General features: G+C 42.7%; 1 protein-coding gene across 1 annotated transcript in view; it reads right to left on the bottom strand.

Moving 5' to 3' along the window:
* Positions 1-17,885, bottom strand: part of ATP8B1 (ATPase phospholipid transporting 8B1) — a gene marked incomplete at its 3' end in the record, with an annotated part of 62,621 nt that overhangs the window by 10,735 nt on the left and 34,001 nt on the right. The window contains exons 4-16 of the mRNA XM_081929478.1: positions 17,256-17,369; positions 15,882-15,980; positions 14,505-14,566; positions 14,165-14,237; positions 13,946-14,016; positions 12,179-12,261; positions 9,278-9,436; positions 7,881-7,969; positions 4,554-4,744; positions 3,132-3,340; positions 2,263-2,306; positions 942-1,098; positions 80-268 (exon numbers count right to left, since the gene is read on the bottom strand). Of these exons, the coding sequence (XP_081785604.1) occupies positions 80-268; positions 942-1,098; positions 2,263-2,306; positions 3,132-3,340; positions 4,554-4,744; positions 7,881-7,969; positions 9,278-9,436; positions 12,179-12,261; positions 13,946-14,016; positions 14,165-14,237; positions 14,505-14,566; positions 15,882-15,980; positions 17,256-17,369 (1,540 nt within the window). The remainder of the gene's footprint in view (positions 1-79; positions 269-941; positions 1,099-2,262; positions 2,307-3,131; positions 3,341-4,553; positions 4,745-7,880; positions 7,970-9,277; positions 9,437-12,178; positions 12,262-13,945; positions 14,017-14,164; positions 14,238-14,504; positions 14,567-15,881; positions 15,981-17,255; positions 17,370-17,885) is intronic.

Here is a 17,885-nt window from a genome sequence, read left to right as displayed (position 1 = left end):
TTTTCCCACTTCCAGCAGAGAGACCTTCTAGCACACGGTTTTAGGACTTTTGAACTCCCCCCCCCCCCAGCTTACTCACTGATAACGGACATCCGCTTTCTATCGCTGTTGAAGTCCAAAATGGCCAGAACTTTGTACGTTTTCACAGTTCCCATCTCGCTTATTGTAATAGTATTCTGTGTCCGTGAAAGAAAAGCAAAACCAAAGTTTCTGGCTGCAGTTACCAATGCTCCTTCGTCAGGGGAGGCCGCCTGATAGTTGAGCTCACCTAGAGTATTAAGTCAAAAAATTAGAAAACGTTCATAGATGGGAGAATTACGTGGGTTAATATACGTGTGAGTCTCTTGCCCATGTGTTCTGTTCTCACACGAGCCGCTCCCTTCTTGACATGCTGCAATAACCCTGGAAGTTCTCAATTAATCGGTTTCCCATTACATCTGAACCTGTACACTTTGGTTAGTAGGCACAGAATATGCCAGACCTTGAACCATTTTTGTGGGGTTGGCGTAAGGCTTTTTCCTTAGTTTGGTAACCATCGTTTCCCAGTTCAGACGGAACAGCAAACTATGGTTAATTCTAGGCCTCCAGGATTAATTGTTCCAAGAAAGGAGGGAGGAAGCAGGATGTGTGCAGGTACAAGACTCATTCATATGCCAGTTTATTAAGCCGAAATATAACCTCACTAGAGTGTGGAGAGGGGACTGTTATGATATTAGGGATGGTGAAAAGCCTTGAACACAAATATAGGTAAAGGGGCTTCTAATGTGTGTATTTGCCAGCAGTTTGCAATTTCGTAGTAACACTTGAAGCACGAAAGTGCAGCTATTGCTATATAGATGTAGAATTCTAAACTAGGCTGTCTTATAAACATTCCATTTCAATGAATATTGGGTCAGCTCAGTGTATATAAAATGAGGATTCTTTGTGGATGCAGTACTTACCATCAGAGGCATCCACCATCACTGTGTGGCAAATTGCAAGCAGGAAGAAGAACTGTCGAATTTCAGGTTCCTTGCCAGACCGAATTTGTTCGATCAGATACTGATCATGAAAGGTGAGCTTCCCATCTGCATACATATTCCAGCTGAAGTCAACTTGCTACACAAGAAGGGAATGTGAATAATGTGTTAGTGCACACAGTCTATCTTTCTGACAATGCACAACCAGTTCAAAGTATAAACAGTACGTAGGCCACATCCTGGGACAGCTGGGGCAGCTTCACCTTTGCTGAGAAAGGTCAGCAGTAGAGAAGCAGGTGTAGGTCCAACTGTACCCCATAAAACATAAAAAAAATTCGGAAAAACATTCTGACAGTAAGAGCTGTGTAGCCAGCCTCACTGACCCTCCAACTACCTCCCAGGTGTTTCACAAACTCCTGCTTCCTTTGATGCTTCTGGCATCTATGTCACAGGCTGGCCATCTGAGGTTAATAATAATAATAATAATAATTTCTTATACCCCACCCATCTGGCTGGGTTTCCCCAGCCACTCTGGGCAGCTTCCAACAAGAGATTAAAAATACATTAAAACATTAGTCATTAAAAACTTCCCTAAACAGGGCTGCCTTCAGATGTTTTCTAAATGTCTTGACTATATGGGATTGGCAGAAATGACTGGCAGAATCCGAGACCAGGGAGAAGAGTCGGCGGAAGAAGATTGGAAGAAATTTAAAGACTATTTACAGAAACATTGCAAAATTAATGAATGTTAGAATGATGTTGGATAGAAATTAAGTGGTTTCCAGCTGTAATGCTAAGAGAATATGGAAAAAAAAGGTTTAGAAACAGGTTAAAATCTATTGATAAGGATTTGCTGAACTAACAATTTGAACTGGAATACAAAAAAGGGAGGTATGAGGAGGTCTGGGAAATAAGTTACTGAAAATAAGCATTTGAAATCTTATGTGTTTTTTTAAATATTTTTATTTTTGTATTTCTGTTATTTTTGTATTTTTACTTTTTTTTCTTTTTTCTTTTTATTGTAGTATTACTCTAAATGTCAGATAGTTGTTTATTTCTCTGACATCTGATGGGAGGGTGTTCCACAGGGCAGACACCACTATAGAGCAGGCTCTCTGCCTGGTTCCCTGCAACCTGACTTCTCACAGTGAGGGAACCAACAGAAGGCCCTGAGCACTGGACCTCAGTGTCCGGGCAGAACGATGGGGGTGCAGCCTCAGAGAAAGTTATCCTTGGAGTTGACCAAGGGTCATATCTCTGCCTCTTTTTAGGGATGTATTGCTTGCTACTGAAAGTCACCTACCTCAGGATGATGCTGTTCTTGGCCTGTTTTATCCCTGCACGTTCCTGCAAGGAAAATAGATAAATATAAATATCAAAATTTGATACAACCAAAATTTGTTTTCAGGAGTCTGCCAGTGCCTTTAAAGATACATACAAGCAGCAAACGAAGAGAACAGGTGGTTCTCTGTTCCCAGGATCTGCTTTTCCACAGTCCTGGCATGTGAATGTTTGATTAGCCACAGTGCTCAATGGTATTGGTCGGCTCAGCCTCTATTTATTTGTTTAATCCTCTCTTAAAGCCATCTAAAAGCTGGTGGCCATCACCATGGTTTGCATCCAACTAAATGCTACTCAGAGCAGATGCACTGAAATTAAAGCACCTCGCAAAGAGCCAATTTTTTTTCATGTGACAGCTCCTATGGAACTCTCTGCCCATTGACATCTTCCATGCCTGTTGACAGCTTTTCTGCTTTGGCAAACGCACCCAGGGATGGAAAGCTGATGTGCATTTTAACATTTAAAAATTTACACCATAAACTAAAATTAAATGGTTATTTTATTTATTCCGGGTTTTTTGATAAACTTGTTTTTAACATTGGTTCTTATGGAAAATGTTAACATTTATTCTGCGTTTTTAGCAAACCACTTAGAGGTTTTGTTCACGGTTAAGCAATAAACAAATCGTTAAATAAATACACTTAAGTTAGTAGCGCCCACTAATTTCAATGTGTTTGCCTCCAAGTATGGCAAACATTGGATATGGAACCATATTCTGCAATGGTGAATTCTATAATTTTTGACAGTAAGTGAAGGAGCACTTCCTCCTGCTAATATTTCTGTGGCATTCAACCAATTTCTTTGGGAAACTCCAGTGATGCTTAGACTTACCATAGGTTTGTCCATTTATGCAACACTTTTTGAATGCCATTATGTTCTGCGTCAGTGTGCCCGTCTTATCTGAGAAGATGTAGTGGATCTGTCCAAGCTGTTCATTCAAAGTGGTTGTCCTGGCTCTTGCCGCTGTATCCTTCTCTGGGTAATACATTTGCAAGTCCCAGTTGATGAAGTAGCTTTGGCCCAAACGGATCACTTCAACACTGAGGGAGTAAGATGTAACAGTGATTATTATCCTTGCTTCGAGATCTTCAATGTACACAAGCAGGGCATTTAACAAAACTATGGAGTTCTGCAAACCATGCAAGATTCTTAACTGTTAAATCTAGGGAGGCTGTTCACATCAGCTTCTTGTATGCTCACTAACTGATAGCATTGACTTATTTGAAGAAGGTATTTGTAAAAGGGGGCAGGATTGTCAGGGGGGAATATCTGAATCATGTTTACACTTACAAGAAAAACAAACAGATATTGTTGCAACCTTGCACTGCTTCCAAACTGTCATACCTTTTATGGGTATGATTCTGTAGTATACCCACAATTTTAGGTGACAGAATTGAAGTGGATTTAGTGCTTTTCTGCTCTTGGATTTAAAAAAACCCACTTTGCCATAAATAATTTATTTATTTTTGTATTAGGAAAAGTGATGGAGAAATGCATTAGGAATTGTGGGATAACGGTGACATCGGGCAATATTATACAGTGGCACTTTGGTTCTCAAACGCCTTGGTACTCAAACAATTTTGAACCCAAACCTGGTAAACACGGAAGTAAGTGTTCAGGTTGCGAACTTTTTTTGGAAGCCGAACGTACTCCATTTTGAGTGTTACGCTTCTGTTTTGAATAGCACACTTCCATTTCGAGTGTGATGCTGAAGTATGTCTTTTTGCTATTTATTTTGTGTTTTTGTTTTTGTGGCTCTTTTTGTTTTTGTAACTGTGTGGAACCCAGTTCAGCGACTGATTGATTGATTGTGTGACTGCAGTACATTGTTTATTGCTTTCATTTTATGGAACAATGGTCTCGTTAGATAGTAAAATTCATGTTAAATTCCTGTTTTAGGGGTTGTTTTTAAAAGTCTGGTACAGATTAATCCGTTTTGCAATACTTTCTATGGGAAAGTGCACCTTGGTTTTGGAACGCTTTGGTTTTGGAATGGACTTCTGGAACGGATTAAGTTTGAGAACCAAGGTACCACTGTATAATCTCTATGCAAACTAATTTGAACAAAAACTCAACAATGACATAATATAATCTCCACACACATGTTGAATAAACAAATCAGGGTGAATGGTCAATAAATGGCCATTTGGAAGAACCCATGATAAATTTATTGGACAGACTGAGATTTCATTAACCTATAACAATTTCAATGCTTGCATGCAGAAGTGCAATGAAGTCACATATATTTGTTACCTCACATAGAGGGAAATTGGAACCATGGTGTTAAGGACAATGATGTAACCCCAAAAGTTAAAGAAGCCTCTGGTAGCAGGGGTCTCATCCTTCCCGTCATAGAGGTACCAAGAAGAATTGCCAATCTGCTGTTCCCAATAGGTGTGCCCAATAGCCAGGCCAGCTGACGCTAAGATGAGCAAAACGAAAATCTGGAGGAAAAAACATGAAGACGACAAAGCTTTGTAAAAGATTAGCTGAAGCCCATGCATTTTTTAATCCTTTCCTGCTTCCCAGGCTAACTACCATGAAGAAGAATTAGCCATCAACTCGCTAATACTTGAGAAGAATAGAAACAGGAGTCATTGACAGATGAAGCAGAATTGTTTTATTTTCTGCTACGTATAGGCTACCAAGGTTGCTGCTATCAAAGTGGCTCTCAACTTGTTTTTTTCTTTTAAAAAAGCCTCAAAAGCCATTCAGCAATTATTTTATTACATTTACACCCCACCCTTCCTTCCCAAAAGAATTCAGGGTGGCAAACCCATGTGTGATAAAACGGTACCCTTGAGGACTCAGTGACATTGGTCAATGGTACCCTTGAGGACTCAGTGACATTGGTATCTGAAGAAGTGTGCATGCACACGAAAGCTCATACCAAAAACTAACTTAGTTGGTCTTTAAGGTGCTACTGGAAGGAATTTTTTTTTGTATTGGTCAAAAAACAATGTTATAAACATGCAGCACCAGATGGCGCAAGAGAGGAAAAAATATTCTATGTGATTTCCACATAGCCTTTTTTTTCTTTTGTTATAACTTAATTTCTAACTTATTTATAGCATTTTTTTCCTGTGTGTAGATCCACTGTGAAAGTAAAGCAAAGCCATTAAAAAAACCTGAAGCATTTTTTTTAAAAAAAAGAAAACCAGCCATTAAAGTATTAAAGCAAGTTTAAAAATGGTTGTACCCAAATCTTGTATCTGGATAGGCCCAGTGAAACAAGAAAACGTTTCAGGAAGCATCTAGAACAGTACAGGGAAAGCAACTTCCTAATGTCAATAGGCAGGGGGTTCCAGAGGACACTAAATGAGCGATCCTGTGCAAATGAGGAACCAAGACTGTGCGGCAATTGTAAAAGTAAAGGTAAAGGTAAAGGGACCCCTGACCATTAGGTCCAGTCGTGACCGACTCTGGGGTTGCGGTGCTCATCTCACTTTATTGGCCAAGGGAGCCGGCGTACAGCTTCCAGGTCATGTGGCCAGCATGACTAAGCCGCTTCTGGCGAACCAGAGCAGCGCATGGAAACGCTAGGTTGGCAGGAGCAGGGACCGAGCAACGGGAGCTCACCCTGTCGTGGAGATTCGAACCACTGACCTGCTGATCAGCAAGTCCTAGGCTCTGTGGTTTAACCCACAGCGCCACCCGTGTCCCAATGCCAGTGCTTTTTTCTGGGGGGACACAGGGCTACACATACCCCTAAACATTTTGTGAATCTAAGTTTGGCCTCATTGAGGGGCAGTATTTCAATGTGAATAGGAAAATGAGATTACCCCTAAACATTTATTTATTTTTAGGGGGGAAAGCACTGCATAATGCTAAACCGGCCACCCGATAGCTTGCTTCTGCCTTCCTTGAGAGGAGGGGGCAGATATAAAGCGAAGTGCACCAGCACGCAGCTTAGGCACTGGTTAATTTCTCTAATTGTGATTTATGGCCAGTATTACATGTGAATGCAACCAAGCTAAGAAGCATCAGAGCACCTGATAAAAGCAATATCAACAGTCCAGACTATGACACATATAAAAGCGGACAAAACAGCAAAAAATAGTACTTCTGGAGACCAGAAGCAAAAAAGTACTGACATAAATACCAATTATATGCAACGTGGAATGAAACAAAAAAAGTCTTTAAGGCCCCTTTAGGAACCATCAGTGTAGGGACCATATGCATGAAACTGCTTAGGTCTTTAAAGACACCGTATTTTTCGCTCTATAAGACACACCCGACCATAAGACGCACCTAGTTTTAGAGGAGGAGAACAAGAAAAAAAATATTCTCTCCCTCTCTGTGCAGCGCCTCTCCAGCGAAGCGAAGTCAGAACAGCAAGAGGGATCGCTGCGCACCGATTCCTCTCGCTCTCCTGGCTTCAGCGAAAGCAACGGAAAGCCTCCGGAGCACAGCGATAGGAGCGCTCCCGCTGTACTCTGGGGGCTTTGCATGGCTATCCCTGAAGCCAGGAGAGCGAGAGAGATCAGTGCGCACTAGATGTTGCTAGTTTATAATATGCATTGTCTTTTACCATTGGCTATTCTGAATGGGGCTTGATGAGAACTGCAGTCCAACAACATCTGGAGGGCACCAGGTTGGCGAATGCAGTTCCACACCAACCCATAGCTGTCAACTTACAGATTTGAAAATAAGGGATCAGCAGCCAAAATAAGGGATTTGCCGAACACAGGTATGTTCGACTTCTGAGCCCTTCTGAGCCAAAGGCAGAAAACCCAGCCAGCAGCCAAACGAAGCCTCAAGCGATGGTTCCCACAGCGCAGCAACCCGGCAAAGGGGATGCAGCAAGGAAAGCCACCGTCACCTCTCTGCTGGGAAGCGCTGAGCAAAGGTGAGTCCCCAGGCAACGTGGCCAATTTGATTGGCACAAGGCATGCAAGCTCCACCCCCCCCAGTCGTTCTTAGACTCCTTATTGGGTGAGCAATGCAGCCAAGCAACACAGTTGGAGCCTCCCTCCTCCCTGGCTGGCTGGCAGGGAGGGAGAGGAGCTGCTTCCTTTGAAACCCGGGAAATTTAAGGGACATCATCAATAAAGGACAGCAGCGGGACACAGCGCTGGGATAAGGGACTTTCCCACCAAATAAGGGACAGTTGACAGCTATGCACCAACCGGAGCTTCCAAACCATCTTTAAAAGCTGCCCACGCTGCAGAACTATAGTTTGGATATAGCCAGCAGCAAGTATCTGTGGCAAAACCTGTTTCTCCAGGTAAGGTGTTTTTTTTAAATGCCGGCCGTGACCCTAACAAAGCACATAAGGTGAAATGCTTAAGAGTTGCCTAATGGGAAAGCCAAACCTGCAGATCTCTGCATGACACTTCTATGTGTTTGCAAGTCCTGGCCTCTCTCTACCTGCCTCACTCACAGAAAACCATCCACCCACACAAACTTCAGTAAGGAAGCAAGCAGGAAGCCTTTGCAGAGCCTGTGCTAGGTACACAAATGACTCTGTCAATAAGCAAAAGAAATATTTAATTTGCACAGAACTGCAAGCTAGCGATCAGTAAAGAGCTACCGCTCCCGTAAGCTCTAAAAGCAAAAAGTAAACACAAAACTTCTTACCGTATAAACCATGTAATTCATAAGGGAGTCAATTTTAGTCCTTTTAAACCGTGTTTTCCCACTGTTTTTCATTATTTTTGTGTCTGCTCCTAAAATCATATTAAAAACTGCAGTGTAAATGTCACTGAATTTTAAACAAATATGAATACTTTAAAACTGCTTTCTTAACGGCTAAAGACAACTATGAACATGAATAATTTTAAATAATATAAGTACATTTGATTATCTCTCATAGATTTAGGTGAGGGAGTAGGATCCATTGAACACAATGAGTCTTACTTCTAAGTAGAAATGTATATACTTGTGTTGTTAATATAGTGGCAACTCTAACAAATGATTTATTCTTTAAAGCTGCTATTTCTGTTGCTGAAAACAGTAAGCTGAATATCCCAGGCAAAATACACGGTCATAGGAATATTCCTCTCGTGCAAAAGTGCATATTGTGTGACTTATATAGAGGTGTGGGGAGGATTTTAAGACATTTTGGGGTGTCTCTTTGCATGAATATGCAAGTAATTTCCTTTTCTTAGTTTTTTTTTAAAAAGACCTTACTGATGCTTCCATTAGTTTGGCTTCTCACAAGAACCTATGGGCATTCCAGTCTAAAGCAGAATGCCCCATGGGAAAGATGCAAGCTTCAATAAGCCTTTTGTATTTTATTTAAAAAAAACAATCACTACCTTGTGTTAAGGTAAAAAGACCTCCCTTCCCCAAATAATTTCATCCCTGTCTGAATCAATCTGTGGATTGGGCATTATATACCCTACAAGTGTCCCAGAAAAACCGGGACATCCCATTTCCCCCCCATAAGATCTCAGCAGCCATTTTGGGTGCCGTGATCTCACATGACTTCTTGCCAAGATCTCGCCCCCCCCAAGGAAACCCCACTTTTTTAGAGCAGCGATCTCACGCACCACCCCAAAACACATTTTTGGGGCTCCATGATCCCTCACAGGTCACATGACTTGTGTGCAGTGGCGTAGCGTGGGGGTGCAGGGGGGGCCGGCCGCACCGGGCGCAACATCGGGTGGGGGGCGCTTGCACTCGCAGCTCTCTGTCCCTAGTAAAATCCACGGGTTAGGGGGCGCAAATTACTTGCCTTGCCCCGGGTGCTGACAACCCACGCTATGCCACTGCTCGTGTGGGAGCATGTCTCAGTTTGGGGACTCAACATATTGGAGGGTATGGCATTAGGTGAAGGAGAGGGTTTTGGGCTCAGCCTCCAACAACTCCAGGCTGGGCTAAGAAAGACTCCTACATTCAGCCCTGCCAATCAATGTCAACAATTATACCCCAACCGCATGAAATAATAATAAAAAAAGAAAAAAGCTTTGGTTATTGCATTGGTCCAGCTCTAATTTAAACAGGCAGCAGCATTCCATTTCCAAAACAGATACCTGCAAATAGGACAAGCCCATGACAAATGTCAGTGTTCCGGATTTTGCAGCCACGCAACAAGATTTTATCAGCATCCAAAGCATAGCTTTTTCCTTTCCACTTCAAAGTTCCTGTGAATTTATCGAGTCGGTTGTTGGGCTCTTCGCATTCTATCAAACCTGGCGTGGTAGTTCAAAAAAAGAATGAGGAGAAGGGGGGGGAAACACCACATCACAAGAATGTATTAAAACATTTTCACGGTAAGCCATTCTCTTTAAATATTAAGCAATGAATTCTGCAAAAGTACAATATTTAAAAGGAGATGTTTGAAGGAACAACACCCCTAAGCTTCCTACTGCGTCAACTGTGGCAGAAATGCACTGCAGTTTTTACATATAGTTATGTACCACTTGTAGAGTTGGTCTCTGTGGCAGAAATGTTTCAGAGGATGAGGTTAAGATGGCATTTGGAAGCGGAGTAAAAAAACATAGAGGCACAAACGAGGAAGCAGATCAATCATCAAGAAAAAAGGAAACTCACTGATTGCAGTTCCCTTTTAGCCTACAATGGATAAGTCTGCAATACATTTATAGCAAGACAATTTAAGGAGACCTCTCAGTAACTACTGAGGAGATTTGGATGAGCATGTTATATAGCAAAAAAATATGCATCTGTATCTGACTGGAATGTGATCAGATGCTAGAAGTGGTTCTACACAGGAGATAAATGGAAACTATGGAGTAATCACAAGCAATGGCAAATATGGGGATCTGTGGCCCTCCAGATGTTGCAGGACTACAATTCACATCATCCTTGACCATTCACCATGCTGGTTGGGAATGATGGGAGTTGGAGTCCCTAATCATTGGAGAGCTTCATCGTGACCGACATGTCAATAAGAGGGAATTATTTGAAATGCTCAACAAGCATTAAGGTGCCTAACAGAAAAGCTTTCTTACTCAGGGCCCCCCCTCCCATACCTGCAATTTTCAGATCTCAAAACACTGGGGTCATTTAAGCGAATCCTTTTCTGCCTCCCCCTCAAAAAATACCCCCAACCCCAAATGACTACCCTTGTATGAAAACTACTACAGATATAGCTCTTAAATTTGTCAGGATTCATGCCTTCAGAAGGGGCAATCTTGCCTGAAAATTTCGCCCAATTATTTCCAATAATAATAATAAAAAAACCACAGGTAGTTCCTGTTTGGGAGGAAAAACAACACATTTTGGGAGTGTCCAGAACAAAATCCTCTGCCCCTATTTGCCTGGAATTTAGCAGGTTGCATCCAGTGAGAAGAGAACTACGTCTGCAGATGTCATCCACTTCTGTCAAAAAGGGGGGAATGTTATTGCAATTGTTTAGTTTCCCAACCATGAATGGGGTGGAAATTAGCCAGACGCAAGCCAAATTGGGCAGCCTATGACAGCGACGGCCAAACTTGGCCCTCCAGCTGTTTTGGGACTATAACTCCCATCATCCCTAGCTAACAGAACCAGTGGTCTGGGGTGATGGGAACTGTAGTCCCAAAACAGCTGAAGTTTGGCCATCACTGGCCAATGAGCCAACTCAGACTGAGATCAGCTGTTTTCCAAAGTGCTGAATTGGGTGCCAAACCAACTTGTACCGTTTTGTGCACATCCTGTTGCTTATTTATAGGTCACCTTTCAGATCGACCTGCTTCAAAGTGGCTCACCACATATTAAAACACAAAACAGTCCAAGCCATAAAAACCATAGTATAAACACAAAATGTCTAAAAATATAACAGCAACAGCAATTGAAAACAGTGTCAGCGGAATGAAAACAGACCCAAACTTTTTCAAAAGCTGACTAGATGTTTCCCCCCTCCCCCTTAAGGCTTTTGTGTTCTTTTGAAAACCGGTAGAAAAGGTGCAAACATATATCCTTGGGAAGAGACTTCTAAAGTGATGGCCCACTGCAGTCAGGCCCCATGAAGACATGGCTCTGCCATCAGCTTAACACTGTTCATCTACCTAGCCTAGTGCTGCTGACTATGACTAAATGGAGATGATGATGATGATGATGATTATGATTATGATGATTAATACCCCGCCCATCTGGCTGGGTTTCCCCAGCCACTCTGGCCGGCTTTCAATCAAGTATTAAGAAGATTCCACCTAAACATTAGGAAGAACTTCCTGACAGTAAGAGCTGTTTGACAGTGGAATTTGCTGCCAAGGGGTGTGGTGGAGTCTCCTTCTTTGGAGGTCTTGAAGCAGAGGCTTGACAACCATGTCAGGAGTGCTCTGATGGTGTTTCCTGCTTGGCAGGGGGTTGGACTCGATGGCCCTTGTGGTCTCTTCCAACTCTATGATTCTATGATTCTATGATTCTTCTAAGTATTAAAATACAGTAGTCTGTTAAACATTAAAAGCTTCCCTAAAGAGGGCTGCCTTCAGATGTCTTCTAAAAGTCTGGTAGTTGTTCTTCTCTTTGACATCTGGTGGGAGGGCATTCCACAGGGTGGGTGCCACTACTGAGAAGGCATTTGGGGCAGCAAGTGGCAAAGCCTTTGCTGAAACAGTCATCTCCCAGGATAGGCGCACAGCACAGGTGAACAAGGAGGAAGAGATGACACAACCTTGCTTCCCTCACCGCTCACAGGAGAGCAATCAGGAAAGAGTGTTGTGCAAACCAGGCTTTTGTTTTTGAAAGAGACTGGCTTTCCCCTCTTTTTGTAACTTCAGTGGCATTAGGTACTTGCAGCTGTAGATCATTAGTAAAGCACGGCTTTTGCGTGCACAGTTCTCAGTTGAAATCACTAGCTGGGAAAGTCTCCATTTGCAAACCTGCAGACCTGCTGCTGGACCATCCTGCATTAGTTGGTCCAGTGTCTTGACATGGCATAAGACAGCATATTCATATGTAATTAAGAAGAAATGCACGTTTGTACAAACCATCAAATGCTGCCAAGGCGCCCTCTTGGTGAAGGTATCTGTCAGTCACCTCCAGAGACATCTTGAACTTCAAGTTAGTTTCACTGAAACACAGGAGGGAAATGCAAAGTTGTAATGTTGCCATTAGAAATTCTAAAGGAACCATTAAGGTTCCATTAAAAGGAACCTTAGCTTAGCTTTCTGTTCTACTGTTCTGTGGGTTTCTAACAAAACAGCAGCTGAACAACACACCAAGCAAACAAAACCCCTGGGGCTCCAAAGAGAGCAACAAGGGTATGAGCAACAAGATGTGCTTTGTCACACGGTGTTCTTTGCTACTGAAGTATAAGAGTACACAGTGGTGCATGTCCATTTGGGTCAACCAGATGATGGTACTATAGAATGTTAATCCCAACAAGGCAGAACAGGTTTTCCTAACACATTTGTTGCACATAGATTTTATTAAGCACCGCTTGGGGAAGCTACCTGGAGCCTGCTTAGACATGCAAGCAGGCCTTTTCTTCATTTCTTTGATCACAACGGGAGAATATGCATTGCAGCATGATTACAGAAGGAGAAGATCGGGGTGGGGAAATGGCTGTATGAAGCCAGGACCACAGAAATGGCTGCACCTGTCTCTGTGTAAGCCCCTTATCATTCAGGCTAATTTCTCTCTCTATAGTCAAGTGGTCTCTTCCAACTCTGTAATTCTATGATTCAAAACAACAGAGCCAATTAATAGTTTTTATCCTTCAGTAGAAGAAGTTATCAGTAGCAGCCCTGGCCATGGTGATCCATCCCCTACAAAAAGGACAATTTATACAATGGCTCGATGGATAAGACTATATTTGGTTAGGTCTGAGTGTCATGTCACTCAGCTAGATCCAAAATCGACAACCTCCCAGGATGTAATGGTAAAGAATAGCCCCAACCTCTGCTCTTGCTATTCACCCAGAAATCAATATTTATATTGGTTCTTGAACAGCTTGGCTCCCAAAGAAATTGGCTCCCGAATGCCGCAAACCCAGAAGTAAGTGTTCCAGTTTGCAAACGTTTTTTGGAAGTCAAACATCCAAGGTGGCTTCTGCTTGAGTGCAGTAAAGTCATGCAGCCAATTGGAAGCCACGCCTTGGTTTTCGAATGGTTTTGGGAGTCAAACACACTCCCGGAATGGATTAAGTTCAAGAACCAAAGTACAGTGGTGCCCCGCAAGACGAACGCCTCGCAAGACGAAAAACCCGCTAGACGAAAGGGTTTTCCGTTTTGGAGGCGCTTCGCAAAGCGAATTTCCCTATGGGGTTGCTTCACAAGACGAAAAAATCTTGCATCCCCCGGCGGGGTTTTTTTGCTTTTTTTGCCCTTTTCCTAAGCCGCTAAGCCGCTTATCAGCTGTTCCGCTGATAAGCCGCTTAACAGCTGATCGCTGGAAGCCGCTTGACAGCTCTAGCACTAATCCGCTAAGCTGTCAATGGGCTTGCTTCGCAAGACGAAAAAACCGCTAGACGAAGAGAATCGCGGAACAAATTCTTTTCGTTTAGCGAGGCACCACTGTACCACTGTACAACCTAATTATGTTTAAGAGCAGTATTTCCTTATCCTATGCACATTGGGTCAAAATGTGCTTTTCTGAATCCACGCAACCTTAAAATGGACAGAGCCAGTTTTAAAACATAGCACCAAAAAAACCACATGTTGACTGGGAATTTAGCATGGCTAAGGCTAAGACTACAAAGAAGAGTAACTTTTTAATATTATGGGGAGGTAAACGTTAGGAGAAAGAACCCTTACCCATCTAGTTCAGCTGTCTCTACATAGCAAAGGCTATTAGGTTCTGAAGTGGACAGCAGCAGGATATCAGCCTGATTAAATAAAGAATAAAGCAAATTAAATGAATGTGAATGATACTGCCGTCACACAGCAAAAAAAAAATCTCTCTCTCTCTCTCTCTCTCTCTCTCTCTCTCTCTCTCTCACACACACACACACACACACACAGCATTTCACTTACAGGAATAAAGGCATTTTTCCTAAGACGGATGATATCACCAACTTTGATGTCCTTCCATTTTGTATTTTCAAACCTTAAGTAGAGAGAAATAATATATATATATATTTAAAAAGTGAACTGGATAACATTTAGGAAAAAGGCTGGATGCTCTCAAATAATATATGCCATTTCTACTAGGTAATATTAACTAATAATACTTCAACCCTCTCAGTTTCTGGCTGTGCAGAAAATTATTAAAAACAGCCATGCTAACTTTCCACAGAAAACCTTTTTGAAACATGATTAGTGCAGAGTGATGGCTGTTCGGACAATTTTTAAGGTGACACCTATAGAACCATACCTGCCGTCCTTGATTACATCACACGTGCGGTTGTTAATTTCATTGTCCATCCGATGCCGAGCCTAAAAAAAAGGAAGAAGTGAAAGAGATTAAAAGAACCTATATCGTTGTTGCTGTTGTCTTAAAGCACAGCTGGGCAACCTGTATGAGGCCCTCAGACTCCTTCAGCACAGCTCCTTAAGCCCAGAAGAATGAATGGAGTTGGAATAAAGGAGTGTGTGTTTAAAACCCCAATACCTTACAGAGCATCATCTTCTAAGTGAGTGTTCCCATGTCCCAGCACTGGAGGCCTTCTCTATTTTCCCCCACCCCTTAGAAACTATCCAGGGGATGGCAACAAGGGAATGGGCTTGTGTCTTCCCCCCTCGTCTACAGAATTCTCTCCCCCAGGGAGCCTCGCCTGGCACCAACACTGACATCTTTAGCCAAAGAAGTTTATCTTCTCCCAGGTGTGTGGTGTTTGTTTTTGCTTTGCTATCTGTGGTGGACAGGGAATGGGTTGTTCGTATGGTTTGATCTCTTCCTGCTTTGCTTTCAATTAATGCGCATGTTACTATTATTTGTAAGATTATATTTTTTTAGATGTTTGTGTAAAGTGGCTACTAAACGTAAAGGTAAGGTAAAGGTACCCCTGCCCGTACGGGCCAGTCTTGCCAGACTCTGGGGTTGTGCACCCATCTCACTCAAGAGGCCAGGGGCCAGCGCTGTCCGAAGACACTTCCGGGTCACGTGGCCAGCGTGACATAGCTGCATCAGGCGAGCCAGAGCTGCACACGAAAACGCCGTTTACCTTCCCGCTAGAAAGCGGTCCCTATTTATCTACTTGCACCCAAGGGTGCTTTCGAACTGCTAGGTTGGCAGGCGCTGGGACCGAGCAGCGGGAGCGCACCCCGCCGCGGGGATCCGAACCGCCGACCTTTCGATCGGCAAGCCCTAGGCGCTGAGGCTTTAACCCACAGCGCCACCCGCGTCCCCTACTAAACTTAGGAAACAGTAATAGTAATAACCATCCGTTCTATTTTGAATGAACAAAATTAACCTTTGTACATTTCTTGATAGGTCAGAAGGCAAAGAATAGGAAGTCCCAATTGCAGTGAATAATCTTGCTAGGAACAAAAGTTTCGTGGATTCATTCTTTGGGGTGGCATAAAACACAATTCTCTCTTCTATTTATTTCTTGCAGGTCACCAAACTGACCTGTTGTTACAATTATAATTTGTCATTCACCCTTTTTGTTCTTTGGTCCAGGAAGGTTTCTTGTGACAATTATTTTAACTACCCCAATATAATGCCGGGGGGGGGGAGAGAGAGAGACCCTGAAACACCCTGAAATGTAAAAAAGAGGAAGAATACATAAATAAATAAAACAATGCTTACAATATCATCCACTAGGTCTTTTATCGCAGTGATGCCGAGAACCAAGAGTAAAGGTATCAGAGTTGTATACCATGAGAGGGTGGTTATCTGAGGAATGCACTGCAAGGGAAAAAAAGAGGAATATTTATTTATAATTTATTTATTTATTATTTTTGTGTGTGTTTTTTAAAAAACTACTACCCTGCATTTACATACAAGGTGTTTTACACATCTGTAAATGCCACATCTCAGCAGTAGACCACAAGGCTTTGCATATACAAATTTTCACACAGTAAATATCTTTGAGCTGTTAACTCTCCATGCCTGGCACCATGGGGAGTCCTGACCCCCCCCCAACCTCCACTAAGGTACATTTTGAAAAGCAGCAATGGTCAGAAGAAGAGCTGCACCAGCAAGTAAACAGGCAGGTGTGATGGGAGAGCAGAGCATGCTGTTAACCGAGACAAGCTTGCATCTACACGTTAAGCTCAAAAACCAGTTGCAGCATCACAGCTGATCCTCCAGGAATGAATGGAATTGCAGTTACGCAGGGAGGAGGACTTTGAAAGGTCTAAGCTGGAGAGCCATTGTTCTCTCAAGTCAGGTGGAGTGATTCTCTGAGCCCTAACACCTACATGCTCCATCGTTCATGTAATAAAATAATAAATTTAAAAACCAATCTGTTGGCTTTTTGCAGTATGGTAGCGCTGCAGAGAGCTTGCTGGGAAGACCATGCATTAAAAAGGGACTCAAAAATAACTTTAACAAGGTTTTAATTACAAAAACAAAAACTCCTTATACACTAAATACATCAACAACAAACCAGACCCAACCCCCAGGGTAATGGGAGAGCTAGGTGCTGCTCCGTATATACTACACCCAATTGCTGACACAACTTAATCAATGCAACTCAGCAGCACCTGCTATGTTTCACAGCTGTAAAGCTGGGTCTCGTTAGCTTGCTCTGGCCCCTTAAGGACATACACATTGGGTGGAACAATGATGAACCTTTACATTTAAAGAAACCATTCAATCAACTCAGATATCCTCTTTGACCATTTCCTACTGATAAATAAAACTGACTTTCCCAACCCTTCAGTTTTAATAGGCTCAAGCTGCAGAAGGAAAGGCAGATTTAGGGGGAAACAACCAGTTCAGTCACACTGGGTATGGAGTCTTGGGGGCGCTGCTGGGGGCACCGTAATTACGATTCAGAATGAAAAGCGATAGGTGGAGGGGTGCTGAATTTTGACATCACGCAGGCTGCCGCTGAAATTTGAGACCCCGAGATCTGCCACCTATGAAGAGTTGTACTTCATCGCACACCTACTTTAAATGGGGCACAAAGGGGTGGGGGACCCAGTCTCCACAATGAATGATACAGTCATGTTTTACCTGTAAAATAAGTAGAACCAAGAAATAGAAGTTGGCGACCCTTTTAAACTGCTCAAATAAATTCAGCGGCAAGAAGGTAATGGGATTATACTTGTAGGTTTTGATTGCATTCCCCTGTGGAAGAAGACAAAGAAGCAAATTACAGAAAAGGCATTAAATATACTAACAAGGTAGCATTTAATGCGAAACGTTATCATTTAGTGAAATCATTCTTCAGTTAGGCAAGTGCATTATAGTTTTCCAGCGGATATGGGGGTGTTCATGTTCTGTGAAAAGGTGTAACCCGTGGGTAGGCAAACTAAGGCCCGGGGGGCCGGATCCAGCCCAATCACCTTCTAAATCTGACCCGCGGATGGTCAGCGTGTTTTTACATAAGTAGAATGTGTCCTTTTATTTAAAATGCATCTCTGGGTTATTTGTGGGACATAGGAATTGGTTCATTTTTATTTTTATTTTCAAAATATAGTCCGGCCCCCCCACAAGGTCTGAGGGACAGTGGACCAGACCCCTGCTGAAAAAGTTTGCTGACCCCTGGTGTAACCCATTTCATGCTAAAACGAGGCATTAAAAAAAAACAAATAAAATAAACCTGCAGGAACTTCTTCCTCCAGGTCAGGTGTTGAACTGGAA

This window comes from Podarcis melisellensis (genome assembly GCF_964234715.1).
Source record: "Podarcis melisellensis genome assembly, chromosome: 11".
Classification (NCBI taxonomy): Eukaryota; Metazoa; Chordata; class Lepidosauria; order Squamata; family Lacertidae; genus Podarcis; species Podarcis melisellensis.
The sequence above is the reverse complement of the archived record's forward strand: the minus strand, read 5'-3'. Positions and strand labels throughout refer to the sequence as shown.